The sequence below is a fragment of the Pseudonaja textilis genome, chromosome 1 (genome assembly GCF_049901715.1).
Source record: "Pseudonaja textilis isolate UNSWEBS1 chromosome 1, rPseTex1.2, whole genome shotgun sequence".
NCBI lineage: Eukaryota > Metazoa > Chordata > Lepidosauria > Squamata > Elapidae > Pseudonaja > Pseudonaja textilis.
Genome location: NC_141990.1, coordinates 162,314,984 through 162,331,858, shown reverse-complemented (window position 1 = coordinate 162,331,858; position 16,875 = coordinate 162,314,984). Strand labels below are relative to the sequence as shown.

General features: G+C 36.8%; 1 protein-coding gene across 1 annotated transcript in view; it reads right to left on the bottom strand.

The window, feature by feature from the left end:
- Window positions 1-302: 302 nt before the first annotated feature.
- BARD1 (BRCA1 associated RING domain 1) overlaps window positions 303-16,875 on the bottom strand; it is a 32,749-nt gene continuing 16,176 nt past the window's right edge. The window contains exons 5-11 of the mRNA XM_026707779.2: window positions 14,312-14,392; window positions 13,613-13,785; window positions 11,458-11,566; window positions 6,379-6,514; window positions 4,067-4,159; window positions 2,029-2,126; window positions 303-1,148 (exon numbers count right to left, since the gene is read on the bottom strand). Coding sequence (XP_026563564.1) covers window positions 816-1,148; window positions 2,029-2,126; window positions 4,067-4,159; window positions 6,379-6,514; window positions 11,458-11,566; window positions 13,613-13,785; window positions 14,312-14,392 — 1,023 coding nt within the window. The 3' untranslated portion in view covers window positions 303-815. The remainder of the gene's footprint in view (window positions 1,149-2,028; window positions 2,127-4,066; window positions 4,160-6,378; window positions 6,515-11,457; window positions 11,567-13,612; window positions 13,786-14,311; window positions 14,393-16,875) is intronic.

The window sequence follows — 16,875 nt, the reverse complement described above, 5'->3', positions numbered from 1 at the left end:
GATTAAAAGAGGGAAAGGTAACAGAATGTGAAGTTGAACTATAACTTGCATTAGTCTCCATTAATATCTGGATGGCTGCAAATTGCCCCCCTGGTGAGAAAACTGACTCCTATCTTTTCAAGTTGTAAAACCATTTGATTCAATTCAACCCTGGCCTATAATTGAAAGGACTCTACTGATTGCTGAAAATTGATTATAGTGCAAGCTCTTTACTGGTTGTGAGGTTTTGTTATATTGAGTACTTTCTTTCCCTCTTTCTCACACATAAATGAAGCTTATATTTAAATAAAGGTCTTTCATGCTAATGCTTAAGAACGTGATTTATTTGTGATATAGAAAACATTAAAGGGAAACAAATCTCTCAGCAGAACATAATCATGATTATAGATATAAGTAATCTCTTTAAACAAATTGTGACAATTTCACCATATAAAGAATGAAAAAAAAATCTGGGCATGTTGAGGCTCATATTATGATCACAGTAACCAGTAACCAAGCTTTCTGAGATTTTGTAAGATTTCAGTGCAGAATTATTATAATTTCAGTATATACAATAATAATTAATATAATTTGTAGAACACAAACAAAAAAAAAGGAAAGCTCCCCTAATATCAGCATGCAATAAATTTTGGGAATCTGAATCTTCAGTTATTATTTTTTAAAAAAATATACATTTTAAGATTTGAAGAGTGACTCAATTTTATACAACCTTTCTACACAGAAGTTTTTGTTTCAGTACATAATTTCAGTATCTTTTAATAAAATTTATGTAAAATTTAAATCTCAACTTTTATGTCACCATAATGCTAGGAAAATCATTTCTTAACAGGCAACAGTTGAAATGACATCACACAGTCAATAAGCCACCTGGAGGGCACTTCCCAAACCTTTCCTTGACGAACATTTTGTGGTTTGTAGTTAGAAGAGGCATCATAGATTATATATTGTGTACAGAAACTCTGGTCAGAAGTAATCTCAGCATGATAGGCTACTGTATTGATTGTCTGAGTCACATCATTATCTGATTTAGGCTTCCTTAGGAGAATCTGTCCCCCTCCAGCTTTCACCAGTTCTTTGAGGTCATCTTTCTTGTGCTCTTTAAATATTCCCAGGAAATAGAAGTAGCAGCCATCAAAAAGCTTTGGAAGCTGAAATAAAGAATAGATTATTCTCATCTATGCAGCTGACAATTCCAAGATAAAGCCATAATTTCTTATTTAATAATCTGTTGATCTGTGAGTTACAGTGCAACTAATAATACATTTTTTTCAACTAGCAACAAATTAAGGAGTAGAAGCTGCTGAAAAAAAATGGGTGAAGATAGAAACAGGAGCCCAGAATTGACAAAATGGGACAGAACAGAACAACAAACAAGAGATATGGTTTCAAAGAAGGAAAACAGACATATGCCCTATTCTCAGCAATAGAAAAGGAGTGAACAGCCCTGTGGATAGAAGAAATGGAATGAGAGAGAAAAAGGAAACAAAAAGGTCTTGTGAAAAAAAATTCACATTAGTTATGTTGTGGAAATGAGGTATAGCAAATGAACAAAAAAATGTGGAGCTTTTCAACAGAAGAAACTAGTAGGAACAGGTAGAGATAACTTCATATATTGATTAAAAATAATCTGAACTTGGTGTGCATGTGTTTATTCTTAATTAAGAAATGATTACAAAATATTTCTAGATGTGGGAGGAGAAACAAATTTAAGGTTCAGTAGAACATACTAACTACAATATTCATGTTTGCATAACAACATACACAGGGGAAGGAGGCTACCAAACAGTTTTTGCTAACCAAAATTACTGATGTACTAAAATTTATCAAAGGTGAATCCATTCTACTTCAGGTAATAGCTCTAAACATTTTTCCAAAACTTAAACCCTCAATATTTAGGAACATTTATTCACAATAAAAATCAATTTATAGTTTTAAATTATATTTCTAATTTAATTTAGCTATTTCTCAAACATTTTCTTCTTCCCTTGTCTGGAAAAAAAAAGACTCAGACACTGATAAAGTCCTCACAAGCTGTTCTGTGTTCAGGCGGCCTTGTCGAGGACCACCATCTACTTCATATTTCTCTTCTGGTTCGAAAGTGCCACTCCTCAAGCTGGCTTCTACCCCTGTAAGTTGGACAAGAAAGTTTAAAAAAAGAAAATGTTATTTTCTGCAAATCCAGAAGTGGATTTCGGGAGGGGAAATTGAAGGATTAGGAAAAAATATCATGAACAGATGGACAGATGATTGGCTAGAACATGTGCCAGGCAAAGAGAAAGGCTCAATACCATATGAGAGTTAAGTAATCAAATTAGTCAATCAATCAGAGCTGGAAGGGACCCTGGAGGTCTTCTAGTCCAGCCTTTTCTTTAAAACTTTAAGAACATTGTGGCACCCCACTACTTTCTTCCCTCCCTGTAGATGTAGTACCATCAAGGACTACTTGTTGAATACATTTTGTCAGGCAGTTTACAAATCCATCTGGTGGTGACATATCCCACATTTTTTTAGTTTACTAAGAAGTAGGTTGTGGTCTACTTTGCCAAATGCCTTGCTGAAGTCTAAGTGTACTATGTCCACAGCATTTAGCTGGTCTCCTAATTTAGTCACTTTGTCAAAAAATGAAATAAGATTGGCTTGATATGATCCGTTTAAAAAAAAATCTGTGCTGGCTACTAGTTATAACTTTGTTTCTAGATGTTCACAGATCTGTGTTTTTTTTAATTATTTTTTCCAGTAACTTCCCAAATATTGATGTTAGGATGACTGGTCTATAGTTTCCTGGGTCTGTGCCCTCCCCCCCACACACACTTTTTTTTTTTTTTGAAGATGGGAATCACATCAGCTCTTTTCCAATTATCTGGTAGTTCCCTAGTGCTTCAGGATTTTTGAAAGATATGGTACAATGATTCTGAGATAACATCTGTCAGCTCCTTCAGAACTCTGGGATGCAATCGATCAGGTCCAGTGATTTATATTCATCAAGGTCAGACAGGTGTTCCCTTACCATTTTTTGTTTAATTTTTATTTCTAGTCTGTCTTTTACAGTTATGTTTTTGACAGGTTGGGCTATAGTTTCTTCTGCGTAAAGACTAATGCAAAGAATGTGTTAAGCAGCTCTGCTTTTTCTCTACTGCCTGTTACTTTCTTGCCATCTTCTCTCTTTAGTGGACTGACTGTTTCTTTGACTGTTTCCTTGACTTTTTAAATTATTATTTATATGTTGAAAGAAACTTTAAAATTATCTTCAACTTTTGTTGCAAATCCTTGTTCATTCTGAGCAGATTCAGGCTAACTGCTCATATTCTGACTTAGGTAAGTGTCCCTCTTTCCATTTTTTTGTACTTATCCTTTTTATCTTTCTGTTAAATACAAATTTAAATATTAATACAATATTAATTTGCCTTTTAGTTATCAGGGATATTTTTCATAAATCTAAAAAGAACATATCATTATACAAAGAAGTACAGAATGCAGTTGGCAGAAGATGCTATAATAAAAGGAATGCTACATATTATATGGCAAAAATACCAAACAATGTGAGCCAATTTTCTACTCTTGAAGTATGTTCCTGGAATTTGTTTTTGCAAGTAGCCTTTATCTCTCCTGGGTGAAGAGTCAGATCTTCATAGATTTTCTAAACAGCAGCAGAGTGGAGTCATAACAATTCTCTAAGATAAATTTGAATTATCCAATTGTGAATAGGTATTTACTCTTTCAAATGGCACACACATTTAATTTTCATAATACTGTTAATCTACCATGGGAAAATCAGCATATTATGAATCTTGTTTACTGCTATCTTGTAAGCATTTTTGATAATCAGTTATAATAACTACACGTTTTATACCGCTCTCAAAACAAAATGGTTGAATACACTTTATCCTGCCATGAACTTGGAATAACTGTTGTATGCTTGGAAATGTTCAAAATATTTTGCACAATTTTAGGATTATTGCTTCTGAGAAGTGTTGAAGCATGTTGAAAAATAGGCACATTCCTGTTATCTTTGTGCCATCACCTCAAACATGTTTTTCTTAAATACCCCCCAAATTGAATTACTTACACATAAATGTCAAGATCCAACATCCAGATAAAAGTGCCAGCATGCACTTCATAGTAGTTCGCACAGGATTTGCAGGAATAACAACATGTGTCACTAAAATGAGAGTTTGTTAAAATGTATAAACTGCAGGATGAATTCTTCCCTGTGTAAACAAACCACAACTGATCTGATCCTTCACATTCAGAGAATAATTCAGTTTTACAGCCACTAGCCAACAATACAGGCAGAATAGTTCCCACAAAAGGAAGAGAAGCATTATATTGTTTGAAAAGCTTCTTATACCCCACGGGCTCAGAGGTTCCTTGAATGGGTGAGGAGTGATTTAAGAAGATAGGGAAATGGAAAACTGCCAAATATCAGCAGAAAAGTATAGAACTCTATCACCATTATTTTAAAGTTTTCAATCTCTGAGAAATAGTTACTGGAACAGAAAACCATGCGAATTGAGAAAATTAATTATGTATATTTTTAGGTATCCCTCTTATCTATATGTTACAGTTATCATTATATCATAATCTACTCCATAATCTGATAGATAAAATTCTGTGGTCAAAGAGTTCCAAAATATTTGCATTAATTACAGGGAAGTAGAAATAAATTGGACATTAGGCAAAAATTCTGAACATTAAGAGCTTTCAATATAACAAGAACTGTCTCAAGAGAGGATGGATTCTCATTTTCTGGACTTGTTTACACAAAAGCTGAATGGTCTGTCAAGGATGCTATAATAGTAGATTCCTATACTGGAATATATAACCCTCAAGTTTACAATAATAAAAGAAACCAAAATAATAAATGTTAGTAGCAAATAGCACAGGAAATTTAAAATATATTCTTCCACTTTAGATCAGGCATTTAAAATCAAATTAAAAGCAATGTTTATGGAAATGCTGAGGGGGAAATTCTGGAGCTGAAAACACATTAGCATTTTCTTCTGTTTCTTGCTTTATATATTGCTCCATTTGATATGGCCACTCAAGTAAGGCAGAATACATTCTGTGAAAGTCTCTGGCTTCAAGAATTCAAGTCTCTAAAAGTCAGCATAAAAACCTTGAATTGTACCCAAAATGAGGATGGAAGACAGTAGAACCACAAAACATTATCCTAATAAGATCATATTATGCAATCCAGTTCATTTATTTGAAACTGATTGAAACTTCCAAACTAACATAAAAAATCATGTTACATGCAAAGCTGCAACAGTGACAGATTCAAGAGTATGCCTTTTTCAAAGGCAGTAATGTTCTTTGTGAAAGAAAGCCCTGGCCAGCAGCCAAAAGAAGGGTCCACCTAGTAATGTGTGGTGCAGCGGGCACAGCAGTGGGCAGAGTTGGTGGCAGATGATGAAAAGGGCTGATCTGGTGGGTGGGTGGAACTAAAGTGGAGGCAGTCCTTTACTTTCTTCCAAAAATGGCTTGGATACAAGAGGGTCCTTGCTCAATGATCACCTGAGATTTGTTCAACAACAGTACCTGGGCTGCTAGAATTGCCATAGCTAAGCAGTATGTTTACATGAATTTTGCTTAACAACTATGTCACGTAATAACAGACTTGCCAATCTCAATGGGGGTCATTAAGAGGTTAAATGAAAACTATCCATAAATCTCAATTAGAGAACTCCTGGATTGTATAACCTACAAACTATATTAGGAGTTGTGATTACCCTATTTCTTGGGCTACTCAGCAAAACAAGCCAGAAAGATTGCTACACAAAAAAAAATTGCATATAGAAGCTAAGAGAAATATAGCTACCCTCAGTAAGGCTGGCACATTAAAATGGGTGAGCTGCTATAAATGCACCTTAAATATAATTTGTAAAATGATTAAATACAGAAATGGTTGGGAATCTTGGCGGGGAGATACTTACTCAAGCAAGATTTGAGTAACTGAACATAATTGTTAAATATGGAAGGTTTAACCAAGTTCCTCATGATAAATGTACATGTATTGGTGGAATTCCAGATGCAGAAGACATAGTTCATACATTATTTGAATGCCAATTGTGTAAAAAAGATAGAGATCAATATCTTAGATCACATTTTAAACAAATGGCCTATTGAGATCTAAACATTAATACAATATACTTAATGTGTATTCAGAACCCATATATGCATAATTTGGCTCTTTATGTGAACAAAACAGTACATTCCCCAAATTATGAGAGGTGATCCAGAAATACAATTTGTATTTCCTTTTAGTTTTGCCTTTTACTGTATTTTGCTATCCTTGTCTTATTATATAATTCTGTATCTTGTATAGCCTTATGGCTAAACAATAAAGTATTATTATATTAAATAAATCTAACAACTTACCAGAGTTGTTAAAATCTGTACATACTGTAACCTTCAAAATTGTGGCCAATTTGCTTAACAGCAGCTGTTGATCTGGATCAAGACCACTCCCAAGGAGAACAACAGGTCCTTTTTTACAGTAATTTAGGTTTTTGCACTAAAGACAAAAGAGAGAGCTATTAAATTCCCAACAGCCTATATTTCTTTCTTCCTTTTAAAAAAATAGTAAACTCAAATTTACTCAACATTTCTATTACATAATAAAGAACTATTTCAAAATAAGCATAATTTTTGACATAATTAAAAGTAGATGAAATGTATTTGAGTTTGTCAGCTAGACAGCTGGCAGCCTGGGCTCAAGACTGAACCTCCACATTACTTGCCCCAGTACTAATAAAGGAGAATATCTGTACCTCTGGGTTGGCATGAGGGGTCATTGGTGCTCTCTGAGCTTGCTTGTTTTCTTGCTGATGTTTTATTACATAAACTAGATAACATCATCAGTGATAGGCGGTGTTCTGTCCTAGGCTTCCCCCAAAAGCACTAGGCAGACTCTTTGTCCTGACCAAACACCTTTTATTAAACAAATGTGAATTTCTTGCATTCACATTCAGCCAATGGCCTGGCAAACAGTCTCTCAAGGGTATAATTAGGAGCTCAAACCTTATCTATCTTGGAAAGCTTAGGGCTTAGCACAGAGTCTCCAGAATGCACAGACAGATCTTCACAATTATGGAACGAACAAACAAATTGTTTCCTGCAAAAGCCCCCCTCCCCTTTTGCTCCTCTTTTAATCCTTATGAGAGGGGCCATTCATCATCCACCTGTGGCCTTACTCCCACATCGACCCTAAGTTCGTAATTGTTCTTTCCTTTTGGCAGCTCTGTGCATGCGCAGGCTGGGAACCAGTTCCAGCTGCTCCCCTGCCTCACTGCTGTCTGAGCCCAAAGGCAGCTGATGACTGCCAACCTGCCCTGGCCCCATCTCTGCCTCTGACACAGATCCCTCGTCTGAGTCTCCTCAGTCTCCAGGACTGGCCCAGGTTCCTCCCCGACCTCCTCGTTGTCCAACTCTGCTGCCAGCTGCCAGCTGCCCACAATAGGTGGGCAGGAATGTGTCCCAGTTCATGCCCACCTGACAGTTTGAAAGCATGCAAAATGTGAGTAGATTAATAGGTACCACTTTCGTGGGAAGGAAACAGTGTTCTGTGCACCTTTGGCATATAGCCATGCTGGCCACATGACTATGGAAATCGTCTTCGGACAACATTGCCTCCCTTGACCAAGAAAGGTAGATGAGCTCTGTGCTCTAGAGCCAGACACAAAATGCTTCTGGCCTATTAAAAGGTAAAGGTTTCCCTTTATCTTTTAATAGGACCAGAAGCCCTTTGTGATTATCAAAGCCATTTATGTTTATATCAATATATAACTTTTTATTATGGATTTTAACAATAAAATACAAATTGGGAGAAAAAATAGAAAAAAGAAAAGAAAATGTGCAAAGAAAGTTTTTAAAAAGCATTATTTAAAGAAATGAATTCCAATATCCATCACATGTATAACAAATGTAACATTTTTCCACCTTCCACGAAAGTTACATACATGGATCACTTCTTCCCATAACCATCCCTTGCCCATTCATAAATTCATGAACAGTTAATATTTCAGTTCAGATGTCTGCAAGAAGTTTGTAAAAGGTTCTCAGAATTTTATAAAAATATGTCTTATTTTAATCCAATTAAACAAATCGATTTTGCAGTTTACTTAAGATTCTGTATCTTAGTCCTTTAATTCATTCAGAAACTTGTAGGATTTGATCTCCCTTCAATTGTATCTTTTTTTTCTTTCATCTCAAAGGTTTCTTCAAGTTTTTTTTTTATCAACCCTCATTTGTAAATCCAATAATAAAGTTACGTCTGTCATCTCTGTCTTATAATTCAGAATTTATTTTTCAGTGTATCTGCATCAGGTAATATTTGTTTACCTCTTTTATCTTGTCAGTCTTACAAAATACTCTCTTTCATGTCTTCCATTTCTTCTTTAAAATCTTTTGTTAAATAATACATCCTTAAAAGCAAGCATTGCTGCTGATATTGTGGTTTCTGAACCGATTCCTTTAAAATCTCCCAAAATCTTTCAAAATGTTATAGCATTGTGTGTCATTTTGTAGATTCCACAAAATATAGGTTTCTCTCCCCTTCTTTTACTGTCTAGTGCTTAATGTTTCATTTCTAAAATTGGAAAATCTCAAATTCCTATTACAGACTAAACAGTTTACATACCCATAAAGGTACTGTTTGGTTTAATTATTTCCCAAAACAGTTAGCAAAAGTTGTTTGGTTAATTCACCTGTAACTTTTTTAGATTAAATTGCTATTTACCTCAATTTAAAAAAATATTTAAGCTGTTGGTTCATTTTACTTTTGTACTGAAAGAAAGGTTAATTCACAAGGTAGCTTTTTAAACTCATTATTTGAAAAGCTCTTTCAATTTTACATTTCAAATCAGTGGTGGTATTCAGCCGGTTCGCACCTCATCCAGTGAACCAGTAGCAAGGATTTGGCATGGATCGCCGAACCGGTAGTAAGTTCTGGCTGGCCATGCCCCCAACCCGGTCTCCCGGTCTCCGCTGGCTCACTTGCCCTGCCTGCCCGATGCTTGCTCACCCTGCCCGCCTGATGCTTGCCCTTAAGGTATTTCTTTCTTTTTTCCCCCCTCCCAACAATCAGCTGTTCATACGATCAGCTGTGCCAGGATTCCCCTTGCTGAGGCCCAGGAAGGCAAAAAATGGAGAGAGGGGTTCAGCCCCCCCCTCCATTTTTTCCCTTCCTAAGCCCCAGAGGAGCCTTCTAGGAACAAAAACGCCCCTCCTGGAGGCTCTTCTGAGACAAGGAAGATCCCAAAACGGAGCATGGAGGGGTGCTGCGTGCCCCTACCATGCTCTGTTTTTTTTCTTCCTGAGTCCGAGAGGAGCCTTCTGGGAGCAAAACCACCCTACAGAGGGTCTTCTGAGGCCAGGAAGGTCCCAAAACGAAGCTGGGGGATTCTGTGTGCACCCTCCAGACTCCATTTTTTTTCTTCCTGAGCCCGAGGAGCCTTCTGGGAGCAAAAACAACCTCCCCCCAGAGGCTCCTCTGAGGCCCAGAAGGCCTCAAAACCGGGTGGGGGAGTGGCTGCCAAAAAAGCCACACCCATCCAATCACATGACCACACCCACCTAACTACGCCCACCAAGCTACGCCCACAGAACCGGTAGTTAAAAAAAAATTAATCCCATCACTGTTTCAAATGTATTGTTTACAATGTGAGGTTCAACAAACCTACTGCCCATAAAGCCCATACCACAGTTGAGAACTTGATGGCTTTCCTTATCTCTTGGCACTAATTCCAAGGGAAATTGCTATTCTGCAGTCTCCTCATGAGGAGCTGCTATCCAGAACACAAGTAACTCATCTGCTTCTTTATCTGGAGAAGTTCCTTTTGACTGAGCTCATTGCTGGTCTGTCAGAGCGTCTCTTCTACTTCTTTGGAGACATCTAGTTCACAATTTCCTTACTCAGAAACTTGCACTCTTAATTCTTATGACCAAAGCCATTTTTTGTTGCTTAGGACATCTTCAATAGCTATATAGAGTAATTTTTCCATGAGATTCTGAAAAACCGATTATTCCCACAGCAATTCAACTGGTAGATAATATAGCCAATTAGGGTACAGCTTTATTGTATCTTCAGAAAAACAAAACATCTTCAAACAGTTGAAATGATGCATCTTTAGTTTTAGTACTTATTATGCATAATATTAAGGATTATGTTATTCACAATGTAATTTTTTTTCATACTATTACGTAAATATTTTATCTGAATGTACACAGTAACATTTCTGCATCTGACAAGACATCAGTAGGTGACGTCTCAAATTAATAATTGAATTACATACTGACATTTCAGCTAGAGTAATAATAGTCCCACAAGGGTCCTTGTAAGATCCTATTTATTTGGAGAAAGGAGTCACACAAGGCTGTCTCATTTTAGGCCTCCTCCAGAGCACCCCCACTCCTTATCTAAGGCTGAAGAAAAGACTACCTTCCATCATTGCTAGAATGGATCTTGTGTGGTTAAGACATTATAAGAAATTAGAAACTTTCCAGAATCCCACTTTGCCAAACTCTGTTTGCTTCATTACACAGTTGGAATCAGTGGACTAAACCTTTGTCATCCATCCTAAATGTATTCCCTACCACCTACTCATCTCTTGGAACTGAGAAAATATTAGAGTGAGGCTTTCCAAAAGAAATGCCAATAAAGATATCACTACAGTAGAGTCATCCAAATTTTAATTTTGGTAACATCACCATAAAAGACATAGAAACTTCTCTTAGTACCTGATTAATATTATCAGTTTCTCACTGAAAGTCTTCTACATCCCTTCGCCCACAAATCATGACCTTAGACTATCTCAAAGGGAGATCTTTTTAAATACCGTTATATCATGTCTCTCTCCTTGTGGGGTTGGTCAATTGCCAGACATTACGGTGTTTATTATTATTTCCACTGCCTCATTGATAGATCCAGGCCAAATTATTGATGGTAGGTAAACTCAAGGCCTCATGCCTTGAACTGAACTAATTTTTCAAAGTTGTGTTTCCAAATGTTAGTCGGATTGCTACTTTGCTCTCTTGTAAACTTAGAAAAATACTTAAGTTCTTAGTTGTAAATCTAGCTTTATCTTGCCTAACTTTCTTATGCCTAACACTCTTTTTGTTACTTCATTTTATAATATTATTATTGCATTTTTGCTACATTATTTTGTTATGCTCTGCTTATTTACTTGCATGGGAGAGCCAAAATTAATTAGTTTCTTTGATCAGGCAATGGCTCTCTATGATTTAATGGTTACATAACATCACATAAAAGAAAAGTTGAGAACCTCTGGTTTATAACTTTTTCTTAACTTATAATTCATTTCTTATGACTTAGGTACTTTGATAAAATAGTGAGAAGTATTACAAATAATATTGTTGAGAATTATAAATTGCCCTCACTTAACAAGGCTAGCTTTATATTATTTCAAACTATAGTTAAACAAAGAAAAGGATACATACTTCTGCATACTGTATAATTGAAGAAGAATCATTCTTTCCTGGTTGCATTAGAAACGATTTCATTTCTTCTGTTTCAGCATAATCCACAGGTTTGTGACCAAATATATTACTAGTAAAAGGAAAGGTAGATTTTAAGTAAACAAGGAATGAGACTAGGTTACCAATCATCTAATTATAACTGCACTACAGGATTTTTATGGTCTTCAAATGTATTTACAAGAAAAATTGCATAAAAAAACCAATTAAACCACTAACACTTATGACAGATGGATAAAGAACAGCAAAGAAATATAAAAAAGGAGGCAACACATTGAAACTGCTCACTTTTAATTAAGCAGGTCCTTTTAGTGATCTCATATTATGCACTGACCAGAATTTTCAACATGCTGTACAGATAGTCTTCGACTTATAACCATTTGTTTAGTGACCATTCAAAATTACAAAAAGTGACTTATGACCATTTTTCATAGTAACAATCATTGAAGCATCCCCGAGGTCGCATGATTAAAATTCAGGTGCTGGGCAACTGGCACGTGTCCCAGGGTCGCTTCTTGTGACCTTCTGAGAAGCAATGGGAAACCCAGAGTCATTTAACAACTGTGTTACTAACTTGACAACTGCAGAGATTCACTAACAATTGAGCCAAGAAAAGTCATAAAATGGGGCAAAACTCACTTAACTGTCTTGGTTAGCAAGAGATTTGAGGCTTGATTGTGGTTGTAAGTCAAGGACTACCAGTAATGCCCAAATCAGTGCAACTGATTAGTTAAGAATGTTATAATGAATTGAAGTATTTCTTTCCTCTTATCATGGCCATGCCTGCTTTTTTTTGCATGTATTTTTGCAGCTTATTTACAAGAAAATATTTGTTTACAAAGTTTCCATCAAACACAGTGTTGTCCCTTCATTTTCTTAACTCACATTTGCTCAGTAGATTGAAAATAATAGAATAAAGTTCAATATTTTTAATACAGGTTAGATTAACAGAGTTGGAAGGGACCTTGTAGGTCATCTAGTCCAAACCCCTGCCCAAACAGAAGACCCTACACCATTTCTGACAAATGGCTTCTCTTCTTGAAAGCCTCCAGTGATGAAGCTTCCACAACTTCCAAAGGAAAGTTGGTTGATTGTTCTCACTGTCAGAAAATTTCTCCTTATTTCTAGGTTGAATCTCTCCTTGATCAGTTTATCCTTGTCTGGCTTACAGGTGCTTTAGAAAATTGCTGGACCCCTTCCTCTCTATGGCAGTCCCTCAAATATTGGAAGACTGCTATCATGTCTCCCCTGGTCCTTCTCTTCACTAGACTAGCCATGCCCAGTTCCTGTATCCATTCTTCGTATGTTTTAGTGTCCAGACCCCTAATCATCATAGTTGCTCTTCTCTGTACTTTTTCTAGAGCAGGTGTCGGCAACCCGCAGCTCCGGAGCTGCATGTGGCTCTTTCACCCCTCTGCTGTGGCTCCCTGTGGCCCTGTTGCAGCAGAGGGATGAAAGAACTGTCGCCCTGTCATGGCAGGGAGGAACCTGCTTAGTGTAGGAGGGAGGAACCCTTGTATTTGCCTTTGCATGGCAGCAGCATTCCGCTTTCGTCGTACATTTGCTGTTGCCATCAGAAAAGAGGGCTGGGAGAGAATGGCGGGGGCAGATCTTCTGGGGTGGGGGCCATCCCCCAAGCCTGGCCTTTCTCCCTCATTGGCGGGGCCAAGAGAAAGAAGGGGCAGTGTGGGGAAGCGCTGCTCTCCCCCAGCCAAGCACTGAGAACAAAAGCCCAGTGGCGGGGGTGTGTGGCTTGTCTAACAGAAGCACCCCCATTGGCGAGTCAGACGGTGGAGAGGTCTGGCTCGGCTCTCGCAGCTGTCCCACTGTTCGGCACCTCCAGACACAAGCTGCTGGCTTTGAAACGCACGCCTTTGAGGAAGCCGGGCAGTGATGGCTAGGGCCATGGGGGGAGGGGGCAGCAGAGGCATCAGGACTGCCCCCCCCCCCGCTCCTCAGCAAGCCGGGCCTGGAGGGGCATGGAGAGTTGTGGGCTGAGCATCAGAGGGTCAGAAGGTATGCTCTGACATCATCCTGAACACGCATTTCCAGTGCACGCTCCTCTGTCCTGAAGTGGGATTGAGTGTGGGGTAGGGGGAAGGGAACAGTAATTACTCACACTACGTCTCGAGAAGCTCCATGCAGAAGCAGCAGTTCCACTATTTCTATATGTCCATTTTTGACAGCATCGTGAAGTGGCATATCATTCTCATACCCAGTCACATCCAGCAGCGCCCCATGTCTTATCAATAATTCAACTATCTGCTTATGTCCATGATTACAGGCTTCATGCTAAATGTTGAATGGGGGAAAACCAATATAGAAGTGACAGAATAAGAATTGGCTCAATTAAAAACTGAAGCTTAATAAAGCAGGAAAATGAATTTTATTTATTGCAACCAAGACTGACTCTGAAATAGCTTACAGGATCTTCACTATGAGCAAAGGAAAAAGCTTATGTTAACTTAACAGTATCTGGCAGGAAAAAATGAACACAAAATAACTATCTATAATGTATTTTACCATTTTCCAGATTCTGTTTAGACTTTTAAAATCCGTTTCTCTTGCATCTGAAAATGCAATAGAAATTCACCTGAAGAAAGAAACTATCTTTATTCAGAAACAATATAACAGGAAAAGCAAGAGAAAGAGGATCTCAAAAGTATTTGAGCTTATTAAAACAAAAGAAGTTTTTTTTTTCCTTTTTCAGGGCAAGCTGAGAAAGAGTTCATCTAAATCACCCCCTGTATCACATAGTCTCTACAAGAGTGAGATAAAGAACAAAGGAAGAATGGAAGGAATGAAGCATTTAAATTACCAGTGGTGTCCAACCAGCATAGTCTTTAATGTTGGGATCAGCTCCTTTTTTCAACAAGCATTCAACAGCAGAAAGATTACCCTAGAAAAGGGAAATGAAAAAACATTAAAGTTTATTAAACTTTAACAAACAATTTAAGTTTATTGAAGATCTATAAACCCAAAATAAAAAAATAGGAAGATCAGTAAGGTAAGAGGGAATCAAATATCCAACAGAATAAAATAAAACATGGAAGTTTTTTAGAAATACAAATTTTTAAAAATCACCCTTTATATTAAATGATAAATATATATTATAGTTAATTGATATTCTGATTTTATTTATTTCCCTCATCTAGAGAACTATACAATTGTTACAGCCCCTTCTTACTCCTCTTTTAAAATTAATTTCTTCTTCATTATGAAAAATGCCTGAAATATTCTATGAATTTTAAAAAATGACAGTAAAAGAATGCAAGTTTAGGATAAAAATTGTGTACCATAAAATGATAAAAATATGATTACCCAAATTAACTGTAATCATGCTAACAGACCTGTGGCAGAACTAACCCATTCAACTGGTGTTGATTTTCAACCATAGGACTGCCTCCACTCGGAATTCAGTCTACCTGGTAACAGTTACTTGTCCTCTCCCAAAACAAGACTAGCAATTATTAAAGCAAATATATCCATTACACTCTTGATAAATTATATCTTATTTATTATTATGCTTATTTCTATCCTGACCCCTCATTAAGCTCAGAAACATTTATTAAATGGGTGCAATTGATATGCACTTCACAAAGTAAAATATCTGGGTATTATCAAGATTAATATGGATGATGATAAATGTACGTTATTTCGAAATAGCTATGTGAAAGTATGAAGTGAAATGAAGGACAGGTAAAGAGGGGAACACTATGATTATCATTATTGGGGAGAATTTCTATGGTAAAAATGAATGTACAGGTAGTCCTAAACTTACAACCACAATTAATCCCAAAATGTTTGCTAAGTGAGACATTTGTTAAATGAATTTTGCCCAATTTTATGACCTCTCTTGCCACAAATAAGTGAACCAACTGCAGTTAAATTAGTAACACATTTTAAGTGAATCTGACTTTCTCATTCACTTTGCTTGTCAGGTCACAAAAGATGATCACATGACCCTGGGACACTGCAGCCTTCATAAATACGAGTCAGTTACCAAGTGTCTGAATTTTGATCATGTGACCATAGGGATGCTGCAATAGTTGTAAATGTGAAAAATGGTCATAAGTCACTTTTTTGCAGTGCTGTTGTAACTTTGACAATCACTAAAATTAGTTATTTACTTTGTCATTGCACCTCGCATAACTATAAAAATACAACACAAACACACATCCTTCATATTCTATACAATTGAATTGAAAATCCAATATTGCAATGTTAACAACTGTTAACATTGGGATAGAAGCTGTTTTTCAGCTATTTGTCCTTGTTTTTATTATCCTGTACTGTCTGCCAGATGGTAATAGTCAAACAAAGGGTACCCAAGTTGAGATGGATCTTTAAGAATGTTTTGAACTTTCTTAAGGCAGCGGGAACTATAAAGCTTTCAAAGCGGGGAGAGGGCAACCAATGATCCTCTGGAATGCTGTCCTATCTGCCACTGTGCAATTGGCAAATCATACACTGGTGCAGTAAGTTAAAATACGCTCAATGGTGCAGCGGTATAAGGTCACCAGCAGTTTCTTATTCAGTTGTTGTTTCCTGAGAAGTCTCAGGTAGTATGATCTCCGCTGGGCCCTGTTGACCAGTGCTGCAATGTGAGCACCCCAGGTCAGGTCCTCTTTTATGATAACACTCAGAAGCTTAAAGCTGGACACTTGCTCCACTCGGTCTCCATTGATAAGCAAGGGCTGGATGTCTGATCTATTCCTTCTATAGTCCACTATAAGCTCCTTGGTCTTATTGGTGTTAAGGACCAAATTATTGTCTCCACAGCACGAAAGCAACCAGTCCACCACATTAAATGAGCTATTATAAGACACCCAGCCTTTGTGAATCGTTATAAAGAAGCCTGAAATTGAAAAGCAAAATGATCAATCATTTTGCAAAAGCTGTTTAATACTTTTTTTAATTTGTAAATCAACAAGTCTAGTTAAACATGTTAGCAGTAACTTTATCCATATGATCTTTTGTTTTGCCTGGTTTTAGAATATTTTACAGCTAACTTTTGGTACGGTTGCCCCATGATCCCATTCAAGGTATCCATATGAAAAATAAGCTTTGTATGCATTTATGTACACTTACACAAAGTAGAGGAATTTTTTGCAGAAAATCAGGAGTGCATGACATGTTTGCAAGAACAGAGATTTTGGCTTTCATTTTACTTTTAATGAGTAATAAAAAAACATGGATTCCAGTTAACCAAACAAATGGTTACATTTGTTTCAATTTATTAATGCAGTTCAAGTGTAAAGTCATCGAACTTTGGAATCATTTTTCAGAACCAAAGTGCTTTTAGGATATTTACTATGAGTGTCAAAGTTGTAAAATAGGAAAGACAACCCTGCAATTTCAGTTTAGATTGATCTGAAATAC